We start from the raw sequence: 23,363 nt of genomic DNA, 5'->3' as shown, positions 1-23,363 counted from the left end.
TAGGCTATAGAAAAGAGCATGAGGGCTTCTAGGAAACCTGGAGAGAGACAGAATGGTCCAAAGAGCTGCATCCAGTGCAACAGGGTGGGGTTGGGGCAGGGAGCCACTAATGAAATAAATATGGTTTACAAAAATTCCATACTTAAAAAGGCTCTTTTACCAAACTGACAATCGAGCTAAATACCTCACGAGGCGTCACTTAAAAGCCCGGTCATAACCTACCTACCTACCAAGCCTACCAGATGGCCAAGACTGGAATTAGGAGGCTACAAGACTAAGCTGCTGAGTTCCTAGCTCAAAATTAAAACCTTTTCTGAAATTCCAGAGGCATATCTGGGCTCAGGCTGGAGCTGAATTGCAGGAAAGATTATATATTTGTCTTTCACTACCATGAGTCAATACTGAAGAGTTTTAAATCTGTCCTGTCTTTACCAGTTCCATAGGCAGCAGATTAACACTGGGGTTGCTGTGTACAATAATTAGTTCTCAAAGATATTTAATTTTGTATGTTATGCTTTATGATACTGCGATGCAGAAGACAGTATGTTCACCGTGTTATGAAAGGAACCCTGATGAGCTGAGCATACTGGAGCATTGGAGTTACTGAATTTATTAGAGGTGTTTGTTTTTTCTTACAATTTGATTCTTTAGAAGCCAATTGAGATTAATTATTTTTTGGGAAGCTGGCCTGTTTGGAATGATACTACTGAAGTTACTATACACAGCAGGGAAAAAAAGTCTTCATTTGCATTTCTATTTGTAAATATTCATCTAGATAAAATAATCATTAAAAGCGCATGTTTATAGTTTACTAGGATTTAAATAATTTAGGCATTATGTTTAGCATTCCAGTGCTTGTACAATAGCCTTCTAATGTCTCTTTAACAGGAGCTATGGGATATTGGTTCACCAAAACTGTTAGTCTCATGGCCCATTTTTCCCCAAAGTGATATTTGACTCAGTGTGATAATACAGCCTAGCATATGGCTATATGAAGCCCGTTCCCTACAAACAATAGCCCAGTTAATGTCGGTATTTCACAGGGATTTGGCTGGTGTTCTGCAGAATCTGATTTTTTGAAAGAGTACAGAGCAGAAACAAAGAGCATTAGTTGGGAGAAGGTGCCTCAGTGTTGGGAATGAAAGATAGAAGTATAGAGAGCAAAGTGACCTAAAATACTTTTAGATGAGTTATAATGCATTTATTTAATGGATGAAGAACTTTTCAAGTGCTGAAAATTTTTATATAATATATATACACACACACACACAAATACATATATAAAATAATAGAGATTCACAGGACTATTAGTGTCAAACTAAGGAGGACTGGGATGCTGGTATTGTGGAAATTAGGTGACAGAGCTAGCAAAACCCACATTTTTTTTAACCCAACTCACTATTAGATGAATATGGAATACTGCAGCTCAGCTTTGGGTCTTCCCAGGGCTGGACATATGCTGGAGACATGATTGTCTACATATGTGGGCACATGTAAAATCATAGCTGTTGTTAAAATAAGAGGCTTTAGCAGGCTGCATTAAGTTTTAAATAGAATCTATTAGATATCGATTTCCAGGAGCAGTCTCAAAAGACAAAAAAGTAAACCTGGTCTTGGCCAAGGAATCACAACTGCTTCAAAGAAAGCATCCTCTGTTGAGCTATCTGATTAAGATCTGGGCTTTTAAAAAAGTTCTTAAACCTTTTCTTTTTTGAATTACCAGTTAGGTAGCATAGGCAAAGACAATGACGGAAAACATAGTTTGATTTCTCCATCTTTATTTTTTTTATATTTAATCAGTTAGCAAGCTTCTTGATTCTTCTGTTCTTTTTATTGTTTATTGAACAGGATGTAAGTATAAGAATGATGACTTACACAGTTTTTCTTCTAGCTAGGTAAAATCTTTGGAAACCTGGATACATGGCAGACAGAAGTAACTACTCATGCACTGGGAAAGGTCCCAAGCAGCAAACAAAACCTTATGAGTAATTTTATTAAATCATTTCAGTGCTGCGCAAGAAATCTGGGTCCTACTGAAATCAATGGAAATTTTGCTATTAATTTCAGGGCAACCTTGGTTTTACTTTTTGTTCTCAAGTATCATGAACATGTGTGTGATATTCTGTCAACTGAGGATTATCTGTTGCCAAATGATCCCAGCAATGGATTAACAACCTAACCCAAATTGCCTTCAGAGCCATTAGAGATACCCTATGGTGCACTTTTCCTTACACTTCCAAAACTATTCTGTATCTCACCTTCTCCTTGCAAAAGATAAATGTTCCAAGGACAGCATATTCTAAGCTTTAATTAACATCTGCTTTGTATTATCTCTGTTGTGTTTTACCCAAATGTTCTTAAACATATTTTCACACGTGATCATGAGCTGAATATAGCATGTGCATGTGCCTGACTTCATGTGAACACAGTCAATGTATGCTCTTGAGTCCCTTCTTACATCATTCTTACTGGATCCATCCCTTGCCCATTTTGAAGCTTTTTAATTTTCTCCAGAATGCCAAACCAGCCTCCCACTCCTATCGGCAACTTGTGATAGGATGAGTAACAAAAATGAACAAGTCAGATATGACATGTGGCAAATTTAAACCTCGTCAGCTCAGGGACTTCTCAGAGTTTCAATGTACATCCTTTTCTGGCTGCTGGTACTACAATGTGTGAGCACTTGGGTGCTTGCAAGAAATAAAGTCCAAGTACTTTTGTTTGTTTTTTTGCTGTTTTTATTGATTCTTCATTTTTCAAATTACAGTTTCTTTTGACCTAAAATAATATCTGTAGGGCTTATTTTGTGCCACATTCAACAATTTTCTTGAAAAACTACTTTCTTGAAAAGTCTACGTTACTTGTTCGGAAAGTTAATTAAAGGAAGCAACTTGTTCATCCGGGGTGACACCGCTGTATGGATACACAATTGTGTGACAAACCCATCCAACAGGACTGTGACTTTCTATCTGCTGTAAGCCACCTTGTCTCCCAGTGGCTGGCTCTCCTGGGAGGCAAGTCCTTCACTGGGAGCTTCACTAGGGCTGTTTTCTGCAGATGGCTCTCCATTACTTGCACTTCCTGAAAAGACAATATAATTAAGATTAAAATAAATGTCATAGCTTTGATGCAGTAAGCTAAAAGGTATACAATTTGTCAATGACACTTAAGAGCCTTTTTATGCAGCTATAAATGTTCAGGAAGCTATTTTTCTCAGTTTGCAGTCCATTTGCAAAATGCTTTAGGGTAATGACAGATCACCTAATGGTAATTAATTATCATGCTTCCCGCATGCTTTAAATAACTGCCACTGGAATGCATAATAGTATGCAGTCCACCTGTGCAAGACATTCTCTTTTTTGTATTATCTCCTGATACTCATCTACCAGGCAGGAAGCGTGGAGAGCATTATTTTTTTGTCTTTCTGGCATATATAAAGCCCCAAGCACCCACCTCTGATAGATCTCTTCTTCCTTATTCTTTACCTTCTGTGATTTTAGTCTTGCACCCTGTTTCAGAAGCGCAGTTGCCTCAACAAGACCGGACTGTGCCATAAAGTGTACCGATGGTGTTTATTTAATGTATCCTACCAAGAGTGCTCTCATTGCTGCACAGAAGGCCCTCATACTAAAGGAATCTGTTTTCTAGTGGAGATTTCCAAAAAGAAGGTGTGAATAGAATGGGTAAAAGATGAATGCTAACCACAACATTCCTGATTCGGTCTTGATTCAAGTCTGAACTATAAACACTGTTGCTTTATTTGGACTCTTGTGTGGCTACACATGGTGTCTCAGAGAAAATGCAGAAGGCTTCAGCTTTGCTAGCCCTTGAATTGTCTACAGGTGTGGTCCAGTCTGGCTAACTTGGACATGTAAAATACGCCTAAATGTCTAAATTTAGGCACGAGTTAGGCAGACAAGATTTCACTTCAGAGACACTAAATGTATCTCCTCCCCAGTTGCAACACTGCTTACAGAGGCACTTATTTTAGGAGGGCTGGTTCTGTTTAGATACCAGTTAGATGAGTAAGAGATGTAGACTCGAGACCTGTTTGGGATGCAGTGAGAGGCCCCTTATAAAGGCACTTACTGTTATGCAGTGCAGTCCACCACTATATGCAAGGGGAATTTTAGCATTCAGACATACTGTCTGAATATGCATAAACATTCTGGAGCTCCTGTTTTTAACTGAATTTCAAGTTGTTAACACATTCCCTGGAAAAAGCCATCCACGGCTTTTTTCCAGAATGGCCACTCTTCTTGTTTCTCGTTTTGATGTTTCCCATGGAAACCATCGTAATTCAGAATATAAAGCAGTCTTTGAAATGCAACCATGGGAACTCCATTTACGAAATCCAAACCTTTTTGAGCACCATCACTTTCATAATTCCCCAGGTAAACTGCCCCCACAACAAACTGGTTTCAAACAAAACTTGGACAGATTTATAGATCATCTGCAATGAAACAGATTCAAACTTTCCTCCATAATTTGTAAAGGCACTGCCAGTGAATACCATGCAGAATCACTGCATTTATGAAATTACTTTTGTTAAATTATCTTCAATTATGACAACATACATTTCAATTATATGCCAGGAACAAATGATACATTCCATCATTAAATATTGCAGTCTGATCACAAAATGAAACACCTACTTCAACTTGGACAATATTTTTGCTAAATGAAAAGAAAATTACAGGTAACAGTTAAGCTGCATATATACACAACAGCTTCTAGATCCAGCAGTGAATAACCTAAAAGACATGTAACTTCAGCTGTACAAGAGATTCTAAATATGAGAGGCTTTATTCCAGAAACTGAAATTTATGAATTTAAGATTAACTCGGTTTTCTGTTGGACTGAGACCTAGGGTCTAAGATATTGAGTTTTGAGCCTTTAGTTATCCCTAATTTGACATTTCTAGGTCAAGACTTTTCACATCACAGTAAACAAAGGATGAAGAAAAAATTCTGAAGAGATTTTATGATCAGTGGTTTGTCCAGTTCTTCTCCATTTTACTGAAATATTTTGGGTTTTTTGGTTTGTTGGGGTTTTTTTGCTTATAGATCACAGATGATAATTGAAGCTGGAAAGACATTGGTTTGAAGGAAGATGTGAGATGGACAAAACAGGATTCATCACAGTTGGTTGAGATTGCATCAGACTAGACAGTCTACAGCTTTGCACTTGGATGTGAAAACTGAATTGTTTAATTGGCAATTCCTTTTGCTGCCACACCTGTAAACTACATCTAATTGGCATGGGGCCACAAATTGCAACCTACAACAACTGAGACTCAGCAGTCAGGATGAACAGTGTCACATGCAATCCAAAAACACTATCATGAAGATTTATAATTTTTGAAAGGCAGGAATCTGCTCTTTTTTCCACTAAGTATGTGCTAGATTGGCTCTCACAGTAGCTGATTGACAAATAGGTAGCTCCCCCTCAGGATGGAGCACAAGGTACATCATCCAAAAATGGTTTGCAGCAGTGCTCTCTCAAATCCAGCATCCAACATCATGCCAGGATCCCATAAAACATCCTGGCAGGTCTCCAGGAACAGATTCTGGAGGAGTCAGGTAACAACAGAGGTGAAGTGCTTCAGCTCTGAAGGGAGGTACAGCAAGCTACCTCTGGTACAAGGAGGCACACCAACCAAGCAGCAACATGATGTTTAGGGATTTTTTAAAAAAAAAACAACACCCTAAAGATTTCCATTCTCTTGACTGAACTCATTCTAGAATCTCCTTTGTGCACTCCTGCAGAATGTGATTTTGGGGAACAACGCAAGTGATTAACTTGTACTGATGGACTGACACTGCTTTGACATGAATTGCAGCACAACCTCATCTCAAAAAGAAATTGAGGGTGTTCAGCCATCAGCATCTGGAGTTCATACAGTCCTTCTAGCTAAAATGATGAACATTATGAATGTTTTTTTCACAAGAAGGTGGGCTCAGATTGTTATCAAGACACCCACAGCAGGCATCTCTGTAAGTTACCATCCCATGTTGGGGTCTGGAGCAGAAATGGGTTTTATATGATGTCTATTTAAGTAGAAGTCATATGAGAAGTTTCAGTATTCCAGGGTGAGATAAGATTAAAGATGACTATCAAAGCGAGGTGACAAGCCAATGTTGCTGTGAGATGGAATTTAGAAGTGAACTGTGTAGCTGCATTACCATGGTGCTGAGGCCAAGCAAATACTGGCTTGAAGAGCAGGCAGGGTGTACTCACTTCCGCTTGCAGCATAACATGTTGACATGTACTTTTTAAACCTTCTCCTTGACAATCTATACTCCATAAATCTCACACTGTGTGGCTTGTTTTAATAAATTTGACTCATCTTTGTGAAGTCTTCCAGTGTGGTTTTCTCTCCCTCTCTCAATTTTTATGTTTAACATTCAAGTATTTGGTTTTGGCCACTGACGAGGGCAGGATATTGAGCTAGGCAGACCATTGGACTGACACATACACAAATGTTGTTTTGTTCTTATGCCAGTCTGGATGGTTTTAAACTTTCTCCATCTCAAAAACAGTCTGTAGATATTTTCCCACCTTTTGGGGGGATTTTCTGTCAATGCTGGGAGTAGCCTCTGTCCGTGGTGCTCGGTCAATAGCCATGCTGCCAGAGCTGTGACTTCAACCAAGTCTGGCATTATGCAGCCATACTGCTGTGAGATTAAGTAAGTCCCAAAAGATCTAGAAGCTATACACAGGACTGTTTAAACATCAGAATCAAGCTTTGCAAATTAGGAATATCTCGACCAGCAGAAAGCCATCAGAGAAATCAAAATATCCCCTCTGAACTTAATGACACTGAGGAATACTAAGAAATTGATGAAAAGGCCTGCAGCAAAATCCTGAGTCCACTTTTGAAGAAAGACCATGAGTAACGCTTTGGTTTTGTATGAGAACCACCAACTTGGTGGTTCAGAGACATTATAGTTTCCATTTGAAGCGGTCTGTCAGGCACAGATAGCCTAGGTAGCTTGGTGTCTTGGAGAGTACATTTTGTTCCCAGAAATGCAATATCCATTCGAAGCAGAAAGGGCCTGGACTGTGTTCACTGTGAAGATGAGCCCTTAGGACATAAGGAAGACTTGCAAGCTTGCAAGCTTCCAAGAATAATTCAAAACATCTCAGTCTGCCAAAAAGGGATGGTTTTGTTTGCTTTTCTTGAGGCTATCCAAATTTATTTACAACACACACAGACATGAAGGGGAGTTTATTTACCAGAATAAATGGAGTGTTCAGAGCAGAAGATTGAAATCTCAGCAGATGTGGTCTTACTGTTCTAAGCAGTAAGAAAAAATTGAAGGGATCTCACAGCTGCATGAAAATTTATGGAGACGAAGAAATACAAGGGGCATAACAAGCACAGCTACAAAAAACCCCAAAGAAACCATGTAGTGTGAAGTCAAAACATGCAGGACCGATACTGAGATGTATCTAAAGTCTCAGCTGCAACTTTAAAGTGGATGGAAATTATTGTGCTCCTATGTCACATGAATCTCAACATTCTCATGTTAGGTGCTTCGAGTAGACAAAAGTCCAGTTTAGTAAAAGTCTATATTATGACTGCAAATAGCAGACTGTTAGAAGATATAGCTTCATTTACACACCGTGTGCTTTAGAATAATTTTGTTTAGTGTTGCATCAGTGTCTCAACTATATACCCTGGACAGTGCAAGATGTTTCATCTATGAAAAATATTTTTTGACACTGACATAACTATAAAATTAACAGGACTACAGCCAGAGGGAAATATTAAGCAGAGAATTTAGGTTTTATTTAATGACATAAAACATTCTGCTTACCGGTGGATGCTTTCAGTCTTCTGATATAATCAGACCAAAAGGAACAGTCTGCTTTTTTCAATCCTTTAAGAGTTGGCAAGGAAACAGTGAACTCCTTGTAGTTATCACCATCATCATTTGGCAGATACATAGGCCAGTGGGGTATCACCCCAGACATTCTTCTTGAGAAACTATGAGGATAGTTTGGATTTCTAAAGGAACAGGAGAAATAATCATTGGAAAACAATGACTTGAACACTGAAACGCAGAAGGTGATAGCCTGGGTCAAGGAAATGTGTATCCAGTCCCTCTGACCAGTAGTGTTCAAATTCAGTCCAGACTGGTGAATCATTCACAGTGTCTCACCTGATGGTAACTCGTTAGTCTGGTTCACTTTCTAGGAAACAGGTACACAGAACCTGTATAGACACAGGCTTATGAATGCCCTCGACAGGTCTCACTCCCAAAGCAACCCAAGGTACTCTTAAAAAGCACGTGAAATCACAGTTCCCACACTAGCTTTCCAGAGACACTCCTCATTCTTGAGCATGGTCACAGCACAGTAAAGCTGAGGGTTATTTCCTCAGTAGTTGGTAAAGGATTCACTGTGTCTTTGTGTGCTTTCCCCTTTCTTCTGGGAATAAGGGCACTTTTGGCCTAGACCCTTCAGAATTTGGGTCCTAGACCTAAGTTCGGAAACAACACCAAGGCCTTTGTAGCCCCCATATGTTTAAGTAGAATCTGCAGCTGCTCCACGGAGATAAAATACCTATTACTTCCAGCTAAGTGTCATACTACAAATATTTGGTATCTGCTTGACAAGCATTTGGTATCTGACTTTCCAATACTGTTGACCATCTCTCTCTCTGTAGGATTACAAATTGCTAGAGGAAATGGAGACTACCTGAGTGAGGGGAGGATCTGGACACTATTCCCTCTACTTCTTGCCCCCTCCTCAACCATAGCAATTCTTAAGTGTCACATACTTACCCCGAGTTTACAAAATTAGAGATATATTGCATAATTTTCAAGGAAAGGCTCTTTTCTTCCAGAGTAAATTGTTTTTCATACTTAGGGTAGAATGGCAGTCCAAATGCATACTGAACATCCAGCAAGAGCTCCTGACCTGAACTAAAAAAAAATATTTATATAAAGATAATTAAAAAGATTATTTATTTATTTGTGTGAAAAAGGGAGAATAAAGCAAAGTTTTAAATAATTAATGACGATTAATTAGAGTGTGGTGAGCTGTGGGGCTTCTTCAATTCAGAACATAAAAGAAGAACAAGCAATAACAAGGAGAATTTGCTATTAAGTTAATGTAGGGTCTTCAACATTTGTTATAAGAGGAAATTGTGGAAGACAGCAGGGCATATTTTCTAAATTAACTGGGCATATAAGTGAAAGTTACAGAGGGAGAAATAACTTGGCTATTCCTTAAATGCCTCTTAAGTTTTGTACAGATTTTCACTAAAACTGAATTCAGAAAGTGGAAGCAAGTGGTGACATGGAATCTGGCAGCCATGATGGAAGGTTAATTATGGTTTATTTCACAGATTTGGAATAAAATCCTGGCCCTTCTTAACAGCAATTGGAGTTTTTCCATTGACTTCACTGGGGCCAGCATTCTGCCCCAAATCTTTGGATAAGGAAAGATGTAATAGGAGATGTTTGTGAAGATTTCTCTTAGACACAGTTTTAATCTAATTTCTCTGCTGGCTGGGTGGTTTTGGCCCATACACTCTGTTCTCCTGAAGTTTTTTATGGCAGTTAAGTCAAAAGAGTTTGAGGTAATCACCTAAATCAGACTTAAGAAAGAATAACTGTTGTTTACTTCCATGTAATAATTAACACATATAATAAGGAATATTTGAACAATTCAGAGACAAGGCTGTCCAGGCGAGACAACACCTGTAGCAAAAGTTACAGAACTCAACATATTCAAGTCCTGCTAAAAAACAGTGGGCAACTTCTACTAATAAATTTATAACTAAACTGTGCTCAACACATAACTTTGAACCACAGCTCAGATGGAGACATTACTGGTATGGAGTCCAATTGCATTTTCTGTAACCCACATTTAGACAAAGGTCTTATTGACTTGGTTAAATGCTGCATGAAGGCAGACAGCATCAGGGGACCTGGGAGAAGAAGCAGATGTCTGTGAAGCTAGGACAAACAAAACCTAGATCCACTCAGCAAGATTTCATCTGTGGTAGCTGCAGAGGTTGTTGTCAAAAGGTGGAACAACTGAAACTATTTTATCTTTGGACATGAAATGCAGGCACTTTGATATGACCCTGATACTGCCTCTAATGGAACAAGGCATGTAGTTGAAACCATTATGGGCAGGTGGACTGAAAGCAAGAGGACTCCTTTACATTTTATGAGTGGTGGCACCAAAGCCTCTATTTTGAAAAACAAACACACAATCCTCTAAATGAAATACATCTTTGGTTGTATTTTCCTTAGTCTTATCATAATACCTCAGTAATACTTTGCATCTGGAAAGTGAATTATTCACAGATTATTCACCAAAAAAATGTAGAACTGAAACAAGATTAAAGCATATTTTTCTTCCCCAAATGTTTATAGAGGGATTAAGCAAGATCATAGTTTAATAATTTTGCTTTAAAAATAATTTGCTTGGCCCAGTATATTACAGCAATGTTTAGTGTGAGTATTGCAGCAAAGGTACGATATACTTAAAGGAGCTATTTTCTTTTCAATAAAGGGTCACTTTTGAATAGAATAGAGGACATGAAATTAGTTAAAATGCAAAGAAGGGACAAACGTACCCATTTAGGGAGAGCATGGCAGAGGCAACTGAGGGTTTCCCCCCAAATGGGGCCGTGTTCTCAGCCCTGATGTTTCTAGAGGTGAAAACTGTTAAGGTCACAGTGCAGACTAAAATTCAGCGAAATCCTAAACAGCGAACTTACTAGGACTGAAATTATTTGTATGACTGTAATGGGTTTGATACAGAGACATAAAGTGGTAAAAAAAATGCTACAGTTTCATGGACTGCTTTCAATATTTCTGGTTGATGCTTCCACACCCTGGCCAGTGAGTATCCGTAGTAGAAGGATGAGAAAGAAAACATAAGACTAAGAGGGGAAAGAGGCACATACATATGTGCAGAGAACAGCAGTAAAGACAGCTGTGAAATGTCTAGAGGGCAGCTAGATGGCAAATATCAGGGGAACATTACTGTCTCCTCCCTCAAACCCTGATCATCATCCATGACTGCCAGAGGGGAATGCAAAATGGCCAGAAACACCCAAACAAGGATTTTAGAGTCTTGTAGGAGCTCTGAGCATACTCAGGATAGCACCAGGTAGTGATTCTGTTTTCACTGAATGGAAAGTGGAGTGAGAGAAAGACAGGAGTGACAGATAAGCATGTATAGCTTTGCTGTTGTACTCTGCTAGCTCTGCAGGGAGGTTTTTCTTTGCTGAGCTGCTCCACACTGCACTCCTGGAACCCCAGGGTGTCACAGAGGTGACTCAACAGCATCAGCTCTAAATGGGGAAATGCAGTGCCAGCAGCTGGTGGACTTCAGAGGACACTTTGATAAAAGGGAGGATGGCAGAGACAATGGCAAAAGGGATTTTTAAGGAAGACAAACTAATAGTACCTTCCCCTACAGAAGTCTCTTTTCAAGGAACAGATCTAGTATTTTAATAACAGCGGTGAATGTAGTTATGTGTAAGGATGAAATCGTGGCTTTGGTGACTTCACGGGTCTAGCACTTCATGCAAAGGTATCACTTCAGATCTTCTGTATATACCTTTTCTTTTTAGAAACAGATTCACAGCTCTTATGTGACGGTATGACAGACTGGTAAATTGAGCCATGGGGAAGTTATAGCTGGACCCTGCCACTTTGTTCACACTCCAGTGAGCTCCCCTTGGAGAATTATTACTTCACTTCAGAAGGAGGCACTACTGGAGTTCAGTTATCCCATTTACAGAAAAACAGGTAGTAAAATCAGAAACTGTGTGACATTCATAGCCAACAATTTAACAGCAGACCCTGAAATATCACTTGCTGGGAATTTTCATTATACGGTGCCAACCCATTTAATTGGGAAGGTATTGGTTCTGAGAAAATTTTCCTTGAGCCTGAGACGGAGTTTCCATTTAAATGTTTCCAAGTAAGAAAGAGAGAAAGGGATTTCTTAGCCATCAATTACTCCACTGCTTGCTCTATAGAACTGTGACTGCTTTCACATACAAAGAATAGCTTCAACGAGGCAAGTAATAGACGAGAAAATCAGAATTTAGAACAAAATACCCAGGTTATGTTGATTTGGTTCAAATTCTTGTTCCAAATCAAACAAAACATAGATGTAAATCAAGATTTCCACCAGATGAAGTGAGTATTTTAACCACAAGCTTTTGGAACAGTTAAAAAAAAACCCAAACCCAAACAACAATAACAAAACCCAAATCAGAAATCCCCAATAATTTTCTTTGCAAAATGGAATTGTCATTAATGGCTATCCATAATCACGGCTGCCGGAACAGAAGAATATGACCTGGCAGACCACCCTGCTATTCTACATCAGGACTGAATGCACAACTTGGAGCTGGGGTTGCAGATACCTCACACTGTGATCCATTGTAAATTAGGACTTATCTCTCATTTTGAACTTTGTCCTTGTTCTAGGTCCGGTTACTTATTTCATACTGGAAACTCATTTTGATGATTAATGACTGACTATAGCCTAATTCTCTCTTTTTTTTTTCCTTTCATTTAAAAATAGTTGTTACTTTTCCAATGTAACAATTTCAACTAATCTCAAAGCCTTTTGAGTCACAGCTTCTATTCTTAGTTGGCTTAATGCAGTTTTTGATTCTCTTTTAAATCTGCATGCACAGATAGAAGCCAATGTAAATTAACTCAAAATTCAAATGATATCCTATACAATACCAAAACACCAAACTTCCCACTGCTATCCTATTATTTAAATTTTTAAATAACAAGATAAACATAACTTTAGCTAGAGTTCAGCCAGAGTTACCAGCAAATGACTCAGGATGAAAAAGCGAGTTGAAGAAGAATCAGTTTGTCATAAGAAAACATACCAAAGGAGTATTTATTTATCAATCTTTTTAGCTGTATTGACCAAGAATGATAGGCATTTTAGCCCTCATAAAGCACAGATAACTATTAACAGAATACTTTTCTAATATATATGGTCTAGAACAAGAAACTAATATGTGGCTATAAGTTTAATTTCTTTCTGTGCTTTAAAATTTTTTACTGATAACTAGGGAAGAGAACTACACAAATGGAAATTTAAACCTACTGAAGAACCTGACACCACATCTTAAATAGTATGTGGGAGGAATTTAATTGATATTTTCACTCCAAAATTCATTCTGTCTTCATTCATACAAACAGGTTTAGCCAATTTTCTTGAAACTTCTTTTTATACAATTTTATATACTCAACCTACTGTCCATTTTATGACACAAGCACTGCCTTTTTCACAAGGGATACTGCCTTGGCATTCTGGGTTTTTGCTTGTTTTTGGTTTTTTTAATGAATGATAAGGTTGGACCAAATATAGTCTAGCAGCCACATTTCTCAAACTCCATCCTGAAAAGCCTTGACCCTGAAATGTTCTCTAGTCTCCCACAGCTTTGACTAGAGGTGTTGGCCAAAATTCCCATTACCCTATGTGATATGAAGCCAGGCTGCATAGCTCAGTAAGCTGGGCCTAGCAAAAACCTAAGCAGATAGAGTCAGAGGCTTAAGTTCCCAACCCCATCAACACTGGGGACAGTAGCATCATAAGTCATAAATAGTCTACTGGGCAAATCCATCTTTCTTCAATGCCTACACAAACCTTTCAGTTCGCCTAGAGCATTGCAACCCAGCCTCTTCAGGAGGCGAAATAGAGAGATCTGTTCATTTTGTTTCAGCTACAATGATTGTCTGAGAAATCTTGAAGAACTCAAACTCATGTTAGTCACTAAACTTAGCAGACATTGGTGATCTGTGACAGATTTGTGAGACAAGAAAACCATTATTCCTTTAAATGTAAACTTTTATGAGCATAACTGCTCATTCTAACAATTCTGTGAAAGGGTCCGTGTTAGAGAGGGGATCATGGTTTTGAGTCCCTAGACTCATATTCAAGACCCCATTCAGTATCTCATTGGCAAGGACAGGCTTATCACTAGGAAAACAAAACAAAACGCCTATCCACTGTCACTTCTCTTTGGTGAGAACAGGTCATTTACATGCTGATTGGATTGAACAGCAGAGGTGAAACCCAGACTCGTAAAGTGGGTGATAAATCTCCTGCTGGTTTGAGTCGAGATAGGATTTCATAACAACAATGTCCCTGGAGAAGAGGACACAATTTATATAAAATGCCACTGCCTGAATGATCCTGTGGCCCGTTCTGTGTTTATTTCCAATAAATGAATTTATAATTAATTTTTGCAGCAAGCAAGGTAATACTGTATGTTGTTGTTTGCACATGTCTACATTCTCTTTGCATCAATACCAGCAGATTTGCAGAGTAGGATCAAGTAACCTAAGCTGTTAACAGGCACCATCTCATCAATGTCTTGGGAGAGGAGCAGCCCTTTGCCTGGACTAAAATGTTAATTTTGATGATAAACAAAAACATTTTTTTTAAAAAATTATGTATAACCACACATCTTAGAAAAGGAAATGGTACATGATTTCAGGGAGAAAAAAAAATATCAAAGGATATATGGATAATTATAAAAATTTAATAAGCCAATGTAAGGCCTGGTGTGACCTCTGCAGTTCTAGGGATGCATTTGGCTCATTGTGTCTCCTCACATTACAAAGTCCTGCCAAACAAATGGGGGAAAGCATGTGAAAAACAGATGAACATCTTTCTTCTTTTCAGGAAAATCAGGACATATGGAAAAAGCTTAACTCTTAACAGGATTAAACTGCCAAGTTTATCCACCTTTGTACCAAAAAAGCCCTATAGGTACATGTGACTTGCAAAAGTATCCTGGAGTTTGCTGTGTCTTTTCCACTTGGATTACTCCCAACACGCGCAATGTTCTACTTTGCATTATAGCTGTGCCAATTGAAGAAAATAAAACTGAAGTAGCAGATAATAAATTCAAGAACCTGAAAGCTCACATTACTTGAAAAAAAACCACCAAACCAAACCTAGGTCTTAATGCAGGAAGAAAGCACTTTTATCATCTTGTCAGAACTCCTAAGTAGCACAGACTACAGAATTTTGTCAGGGAGCTACTGTATTAAAAACCTCGTAATAGGCATATTGACACTTGAGTGCATCTTGGGGGAACAGAAATTCATGCATTTGTTCAGACTGCCTACTTCTGAGCTGAATGAATGAATGAATTTCTTTAAAAAAGGTGACGTGTCCATCCAAAGACCCCAGAGCACCAAGTAAGGTCTCTCTAGACATATGGACTTTGTGCTTATCTTCTAGATTACATTTTGTAGGAACAGCCTGTCCCAGTGCAGCACATGCAGTTCCAAAAATTGCTTTGTATTTTTCTAAGTCTTTTAGCTGAATTTTGGTTAACTTAAAGCTGATTTCTGCTTTTTCTGAGCTTGGTACTTTGCCTTTGCATATTTATGGCTAATTTCCAAGATCTGAAAAATCTACTGAATGATAAAGGCTCCTAAACCACTCCGTGGGAAGAAAAAACAAATTGTCTAGATCTCAAGCCTTTAGCAACACAGAAACTGTCTAAAGACTTGAGGATGGCACGATGTGGTTGAATCAGTGGGATAATGTTTCCATAGCTGCAGCTGGCATAACGCAATAGATAAGGCCAGAGGGATGAGAAGCAATTCCAACAAGAAGATTAAAACAACTTTTAAGTGAGAGAGAGTACAGCTTTAAAGACAAAAATTACAAGCTGTTGTTGCAGCAAGTGTACATCGCTGCCTAAGGTGATTGTGGTGCCTGCCCAGCTACGGAGACCACGTCCATCTTCACATTCATGTTTCCACCTCTCTGGTGCCTTACTTGCCTTCTGTGTTTAGATGAGTTTCTCTGAAGCTCAGAGACATAACTTTGTCTGCCTCCACAGCACCCAGTGCACTCTGCAGCCCCCCAGCCTATGAGGTGTTTGTACTCATGGACTAACAGCTACTGTCAGGAGGAGAGCCTCAAGTGGATGAGTGGTGGACAGATTAAAGGACAGGGATATGCTTGTTGCAAAACCAAAAGAGTAGAAAAATCCCCTTTAATTAAGAACAGACAGAATTAGCATAGGATAGATAATAAATAGAAAATGAAAATACTTTGCATAGTTGCATAGGTTTATACACAAACATTTATTTTATCAGTCAGGAGTTCTCCCCTTCAGTTACAGGAATCATAAAAAGTGTCATCAAAATCCAGCCAAGTATGTGAGCACTGGCACAGAGCAGTCTTTTAGTAACTCACACCAATGTACACAAGAGTGCATAGTTAGGAGGTACAGTCAGCCCCAACTAAAATGACTCAAAACAGACAGCAGCCTATTAATCTTGGATGAATCTGTCCCGTGTACAATAGTTAACAAAAGCTTTTGTAATAATTATTATGGTAATGCTAATGACTATAAGATAGAGCCTCATTAAGTCTCAGGTTAGACCCCTGCAATGACAATGATGATGCTTTGCCATCTTGCTGCAGCTGAAGATCTGGCCTCCCCAGTGAGCAGAGCCCTGGTTTTTATCCATCGATCTTTAAGACAGCACACTGGGCACCACAGTGTGACTTGGAAACTATGCTAGCGTGGCAAGCAGCGCTACTTCATATAATATGCAAAAATCACCCAGAAACCTCTTGAAAGCTTAACGAGGCAAATCTTTGTACAGTTAATCATATTATCCTTGTCAAAACATGCTTCTCCTATCACACATTTCTTTACTGTAACTGAAGCTATACTCCAGCCCTCCCCACTAATCCTAGGCAATGCTGAGCAGTCACATTCCTCCCGCGTTGTTTAGAATAAATGTTTACTCCAAGGCCTAAGTGTTCTCAAAAAGAGACGGAGAAAATGGCATTTGGGTTATGTATATGTTTTTACCACAGATCATTAATGCAGGAATTGGCTATGTATCCTACTCCTTATTCAAATAGGAACTGAAGACTAAAGCAGACATGGTGTTACGCCAAGCTGGGGAGAATGCTACCACGTGGAAGGAGATATTAGTTTGCTCTCTGCAAGATCCATTCATCTATATGAAAATTGTCAGTTCATGGTTTTATGTGATTTTCCACATATACCATAGACAACAGCTTAGCGTGGCCTTTTTAATCCTACCCCTGTATCTATGCATGCTTGGATGTGTGTGTATGTGCGTACGTTTTAGAAACAGCCAGCTGTGAGACGAACTTTTGCTAATTGACTTGTACTGGTAAAAATTCCTCCCTGTTTAGTAACTTTTTGACTACTTTGCATCATTGCAGTTAGGTCTGTCTTTACTGGCTGACTTCTCTCTCCCTTTTGTTTATCTTGCTGTGAGTTATTAAGGGGCTGCTCCATGTGAAACAAGAGGAAATACCAGTACTTTTTCATCTCTGCATTTTAACTCTCTGTTCTGTTACACATTTTGGGAGACACACATGAAGTAGGAGAGAGGTGACAGGGTAGGAGTTGGAGAATGTGTTGCTACACTGTGCCTTATCTTAATTAGTGAATGGCCATTTCCTCAGTCAGGATATTTTATCTAAGAGTAACTAGTCTTCCACTATTGTAGTTATCTGAACACAATAATGTACTCTTTCCACTTTAATGTACTCTTTCCAATACCCCTGTGAGGTAGCTATTATTAGTCCTTATATATAATATATAATAATATCATCATCATCTTTATGATATAGATAACAGACACAAAGGGGGAAGGGTCCATATCCTGTGTAAACTGAGGTCTTGGGAAGAATTTAGACACCAAAGACCAAAAATCATTATTTTATCTCTTACGTTACCCTACGGACATAATACTACAGACATTTCCATTTTTACAAGCAAAGGTCTGTATTTCAGCAAACGCAGATGTGATTCACCATCAAACAGGCTGAGAAATCGTCTTTCTGTTAAATGCCTATGAGTGATCAGGAATATCTCATGAGGCGTACCTCCAGCTACAGTGTGCTGAGGGGGATCAGATCCATTATGTTTACTCACAGAATATCCTGTACACACCTACTATGTGCAAAACATACTGTGGGTTATTGCATTCACTAACAGAAAGAAATGGCTGTAACAGGGTTCTTCTAGTCAGGAATTTAACAGCTAGGTTGTTTGCAGGGTCCCAGATTCAGTTCTTACTTCTGCTGAGCAAGTTCAAATCCACACATCCTACCTTCCAGCCTGAGCTGTAGGTTATTTGGCAGAGAATTTGCCTCTGCTCCTCCTCCTAAGAAGAGTCACAGTTTTCAAAGAAGAACTTGAGAACCGGTAGGACTCATTACTCCAGTGGTTAGGGAAGTCCCTTGGGAGTTGGTGACATGGTTGCCAGATCTTTCCCCAAGATTAGTTTATATATTCTACTTGAGGGCTGTTCCATGTACACCATTGGCTTTAATCCAGTAGGGCAAATTGCCAATAGTATTCCCAAACACTGTTTTGTTGGTTTCAGATTACCGATGGTTTCTCACAGTTTTTAGCAGCTAAGGCTGCTCTCCCACGTGAAGCTCCTGCCCTCAACAGCATCGCTTCATTGGCACGTGGTGAGGCTGCTGGACAGCCTGCAATGCACGTATAAGATATAGAGGGGGCGTAGGAAGGGGGAGGGGGAGAGGTCACATGGCAAAAGTGGGATGAAGAATAAGGAAGGATTCATTTAGAGTGAATGACAACAATCTTTAAACAAAAAACTCGCCGTATGTTCAGCAAAGGACCTGGTGTGGGCTCCCTTGGGAAAACAAGGGTATCACTTCATAACCAGTCACGTCCTAGTGTCAGATGAGATCCTGCTGTACATGGGCAAGCTGAATTCTGCAATTTCTGTTTAAGTGCTTGCCTTTGCAAGCTAAACAACATTTGTTTTAATGGTACTTAAGCACAAATAAAGACAAAAGGAATAAGAATGTAAATGGAGCATACCACTTTGGGCCCATTTCTCCTTGCAAGTAGCTTAGCCTAAGGCGTTTGAGCCTCTGCCTCACGTTCCCACAAGTTTCAGACAGCATACTGGCTTTGTTTGTTCTTTTAAAGAGGGTTATGAAAAAGTGAAGTAATAAGTTTTGCACTAAAATGTAAAGTAATTAGCTTAGAAGACCACTGAAACATAAATATTATTAAAATGTGTAGTTTAGTCTATGTGAATTGTTACTGCACTGAAGAGTGCAAGGAGAGCAAAATAATGCAAGCACAAGGGAAATCTTAGATAGGGCTAGACAGAAGAGGAAATTCTCATCCGTTCAAAATCACTGCCTCAAAGCCAGTGTCTCTAACTTGTATAAGTACTATTTCATTTACTTTCAAATAAGATCTTATCATAGACGGCTGGGTCGCTCTCATTCTCCAAAGCAAGAGAAAACTTGCTAGCTAATTTGAGAACACAATTTTTCTTTCTGTGTGGCTGGATTTTTGGCATACCATAGCTCAGGCCTATTTGGAGCCTTGTAAAAGTCACTTATCTGAGCCTATCGGTAGCCAAACAGAGCACTGCGAACATTCCCGCTGGAGCTGCCAGCGAAATTATGGCTCCCTGAGGATTAACTTCTCGGCTAAAAGAAAGCGAGCCTCTGTTACCACAGCATAATGGCCTTCGTCTGTAACCTAGATCTTGGCTGGTTTCTTTCGAATGCTTTTTCACTACGCTATCAGGAAAGGAAAAAAAAAAACCCTTGTAGTTCACGGGGAACTTCACAGTATCAAATGGTGCCAGTAGGAATCTGCTGTCCCTGCCCTGAGCCCTCTCAGAGAAAGCCTGAGAAAAAGGAAAGGGTGTCAGAAATCTTTCCTGGAGAGAGGTATGGGGCAGTACAGGGAGCAGGGGACAAGCACTGCTCCCTCACAAGGAAACAGCCAGAAGTTAAGCACCCCTGTGGGCTTTGCTGCCCTGAGGTGTGGATCTAGGGGACAGGAGGGGCTGCTCTCACTGCAGTTTCTGATCACTCAGCCTTCAAGAGCAAGGGCCCGGGAGCTACCATGGTATGTCACGTAGCAGCCCAAGGTGCTGACCACTGCCTGCAAACCTCAGTGTCTCATCCTGACTTCTGGGAGGAGCTCAGTCTGAAATAAAACCAGGGAAGGTCACCTTAATAGCCTCTGACTACCAGCTTGTTCGATGCCCAAGGGAACATGGAATTTGCATCTCCCACAGACACGTAAATATGATACAGCTTCTCCTGGTGAAAAATTTTTCAAGCAAGCTTCTAACACGAAGGATGACACAGAGCCTGAGTCTGCAAATGCTTGTGTTCAAAAATACTTCTCCTCCCATGAGACAGTCTGTCGGCTGATCACAAGTCATGGTGCTGGAGCAGGAAGGAATAAAACCCAGGCCCTGAAGGCGTCAGTGTAACTGTGGTACAACTGCATTGATTTCAAAAGGGGGCAGTGTTAAATTAATGTTGAGTCCTCAGAAAATGTGACCCCATTTCCCTTGAGACCTGTGGGCTCCCAATGACTTAGACCACCTTCTGGTTCTTTGTGGCATGTTTATCAGATATAGAGTAGAAATCTAAAAGGCTATCTGGAACTGGCAAAGGTAGGTAAGTTGGAAAAGGGAAACTCAATTTAGAGAGCATTCCTATGTAGTCAACAGAGAGAAATAATCTATTAGAACCCAATTCCTCCTTTGCTAATCCAACCTGTTCATACCTGTATCTATCCACTTACTCCACAGAGTCCCCAGACAGCCCTGTTTTTGAAAACTCTAAATCCAAGAAACATAATAAAATGCATCTCCTTACCTGCTCTGTGAGGACCTCTCAGGTACATGGTACATGAAGACATTTCCTCTGGAGGCAGCAGCCCAGTGACTGGCCATGTTTATGATGGGACATGTGATAAACTGGTCACTGATAAAAAAGGAGGAGCAAGAAACAGACAGTCACATAACAGAAAAAAGTAAAGAAAAACCCCCTACAACCATCAGACTCCTCTCTACATTGATAGCTTTCTTTATATCTTCCAAAACAACTAATATCTCTGCCTTCAAGTGCACTGAGGGACAGAATCACAGAATGGCAGGGGTTGGAGGGACCTCGGGAGGTCATCTAGTCCAACCCCCCTGCTAAAGCAGGGTTACCTAGAGCAGGTTGCACAGGACATCGTCCAGGTGGGTTTTGAATATCTCCAAAGAAGGAGACTCCACAACACCCCTGGGCAGCCTGTTCCAGTGCTCAGTCACCCTCAAAGTAAAGAAGTTCTTCCACATATTCAACTGAAACCTCTTATGCTCCAGTTTGTACCCTTTGCCCCTTGTCCTGTCACTGGGCACCACTGAGAAGAGTCTGGCTCCGTCCTCATGACATCCACTCTTAAGATATTTGTACATGTTGACTAGATCCCCTCTCAGTCTTCTCTTCTTCAGGCTAAACAAGCCCAACTCTCTCAGCCTTTCCTCATAGGAGAGTCCTCCAGTCCCCTAATCATCTTTGTTGCCCTCCTCTGGACTCTCTCTAGAAGTTCCTCATCCTTCTTGAAGTGGGGAGCCCAGAACTGGATGGAGTACTCCCTCTACGAGCCCAGTACAGCTTAGAATTCACTAACATTGCTGGTTTATGGAGTGTTGAACAATAGTAATGATACTAAAGAAACAAGATCTGACACATAAGGAGTATCAACCCCATTTTAGTCTAGTTTATGGGGGTCCATGCTTGTAATAGTATAAAGCTCCTTTGTCTGACACCATTAGGCTGCAACGGCATCTAGTAAAAGGTAAAAGTAATTTTCTGTGTTAAGGATCAATAATGTCATTTCTGCATCTGGATCTGTGTCATTTTTTGGGGTGGATTTCCCAGGGCTGAAAGAAGTAAAAGACCGCTTTTGGAGATATCCTGCAGGGCCTCTGCCAGGGTTCATCAATATGGAATGTCTGGTGCAGTATGTCTGGGAGAGAAAGGTTAAACAAGAAGAGTGCAGTGAGATAGTTAAATGATCAATTTATCACCAGGTATTCCAATACAAAGGCATGAGTGAAGCAAATATAGATCCAAACCTTCCTAGCTTCCATTGTCCCAAGAAGTGGGACTGGAAGGGGGGGTGAGAAGTAGCTGGAAAGAGCACAAGTGGTTCAAGAGGGGCAGGCAGAAAACAGGACACCTTACTGCAAGCTATCTCGTTATGATTCCTCAAGGCAATAGTATATACACATGTATATACCTCTCATTCTGCATGTGCCCGAAGACTCAGCCCACTCTTTGGGTGTTTATAGATCGATAACTACATGAGCACACACAAACATATCTGCAGTGGAAGCAGGAGGTTTCAGTTCTCAGCTTAGTGAATCTGAAACACTAGCTGCTCCTTCAAACCTGGCAGGTAAAAAAAGAATGACTGATGGCAAGAAAGAACAGTGTCAGAGAAGTATAAAAACATGTTGCTATATTTAACTGGTATGATTATGAAAGGCACTGTTTGGGGAGCTATTTTGGTTCAGCTGAGCTTATTTTAAGCCCATCTGTGAGACCACAAGCTATGGGCTGACTGACCACAATACTCTGTGACAGTTATGGTTGACAACACCCATATGAAACAAAAATTACTGTTCTTCACATGCCTACCAGCATGGGGCTTTACAGGAGCAGATGGTCTTTGGAAACTAGGGAGTCTGTGGAGAGCATTAGCTCTCAAGAAATGCTTTGCGATACATTTCACCACTTAAAACTGACTCTCAGTTGGTGCTGTGGGGGGTGGGGAGGGGGGAAGTCAGCTATTCTGGAGAAGTAAAACAAAAAATTAAAAATAGTAACCACAAAAAAATGAAATGGCTGCTCCTTACAGGCATGGAATACTACAGTTAAAAAAAAAAGGAAAGAGAAAGAAAACGAAACTCATTTTATACCTGTGAAAAATACCAGAGAATTTTGGCTAAAACAATTTTTAAAGTGGAAATATTTTAAACCCACAGAATATGCACAATGTATGTAGTTTATAACAACCTCTTATGTTGCTTTCTCACACTTCATAATACTGTAAAAACTTTAGCAATTAATTATAACTTCCTCACATAGGACTTCTCTTGGGTCGCACATCTATGCTGGTAGTAAGCTTTGTGTTAAAAAACAAAACCAAACCAAAACAAAACCCCCAAAACCAAACCAAACAAGCACCAAAACCCCTGACCCAAACCCAGAATCTCAGTGATACTATGCGATACTGATGTAGACGACTGTCATTCTGTAACTGATGTCTCCCTCCCTTTCCGCTGTAGCTGGAGTAATTTCCAAAGTGTTTAAAGCAAAGGATTACCATCAGATGTCCTGGTTTCACTATTCATCCTTCTGCTTGCTCGTGGTGACTCTTTAAGCCATTCACTTCTTTCCTTAGCCAAGTCATTTGCCTCCTGTCTTAAACAAGCAGGTGAGCCCTATGCCCCCACGGCTGCTGCCGGGCCCGCCCGCCGGCACAC

The 23,363-nt window shown here is 40.0% G+C and overlaps 1 protein-coding gene across 1 annotated transcript in view; it reads right to left on the bottom strand.

Annotated features, from left to right (window-relative positions):
- Nucleotides 1-2,965: 2,965 nt before the first annotated feature.
- Nucleotides 2,966-23,363, bottom strand: part of TG (thyroglobulin) — a 161,306-nt gene continuing 140,908 nt past the window's right edge. Inside the window, 4 exon segments of the mRNA XM_035903440.1 lie at nt 2,966-3,081; nt 7,824-8,014; nt 8,793-8,933; nt 20,701-20,808. Of these exon segments, the coding sequence (XP_035759333.1) occupies nt 2,966-3,081; nt 7,824-8,014; nt 8,793-8,933; nt 20,701-20,808 (556 nt within the window).

The sequence above is a fragment of the Egretta garzetta genome, unplaced genomic scaffold (assembly GCF_000687185.1).
Source record: "Egretta garzetta isolate BGI_Z169 unplaced genomic scaffold, ASM68718v1 scaffold50, whole genome shotgun sequence".
NCBI lineage: Eukaryota > Metazoa > Chordata > Aves > Pelecaniformes > Ardeidae > Egretta > Egretta garzetta.
Note: the sequence above shows the minus strand (reverse complement) of the source record. Positions and strands in the feature narration are given on the sequence as shown.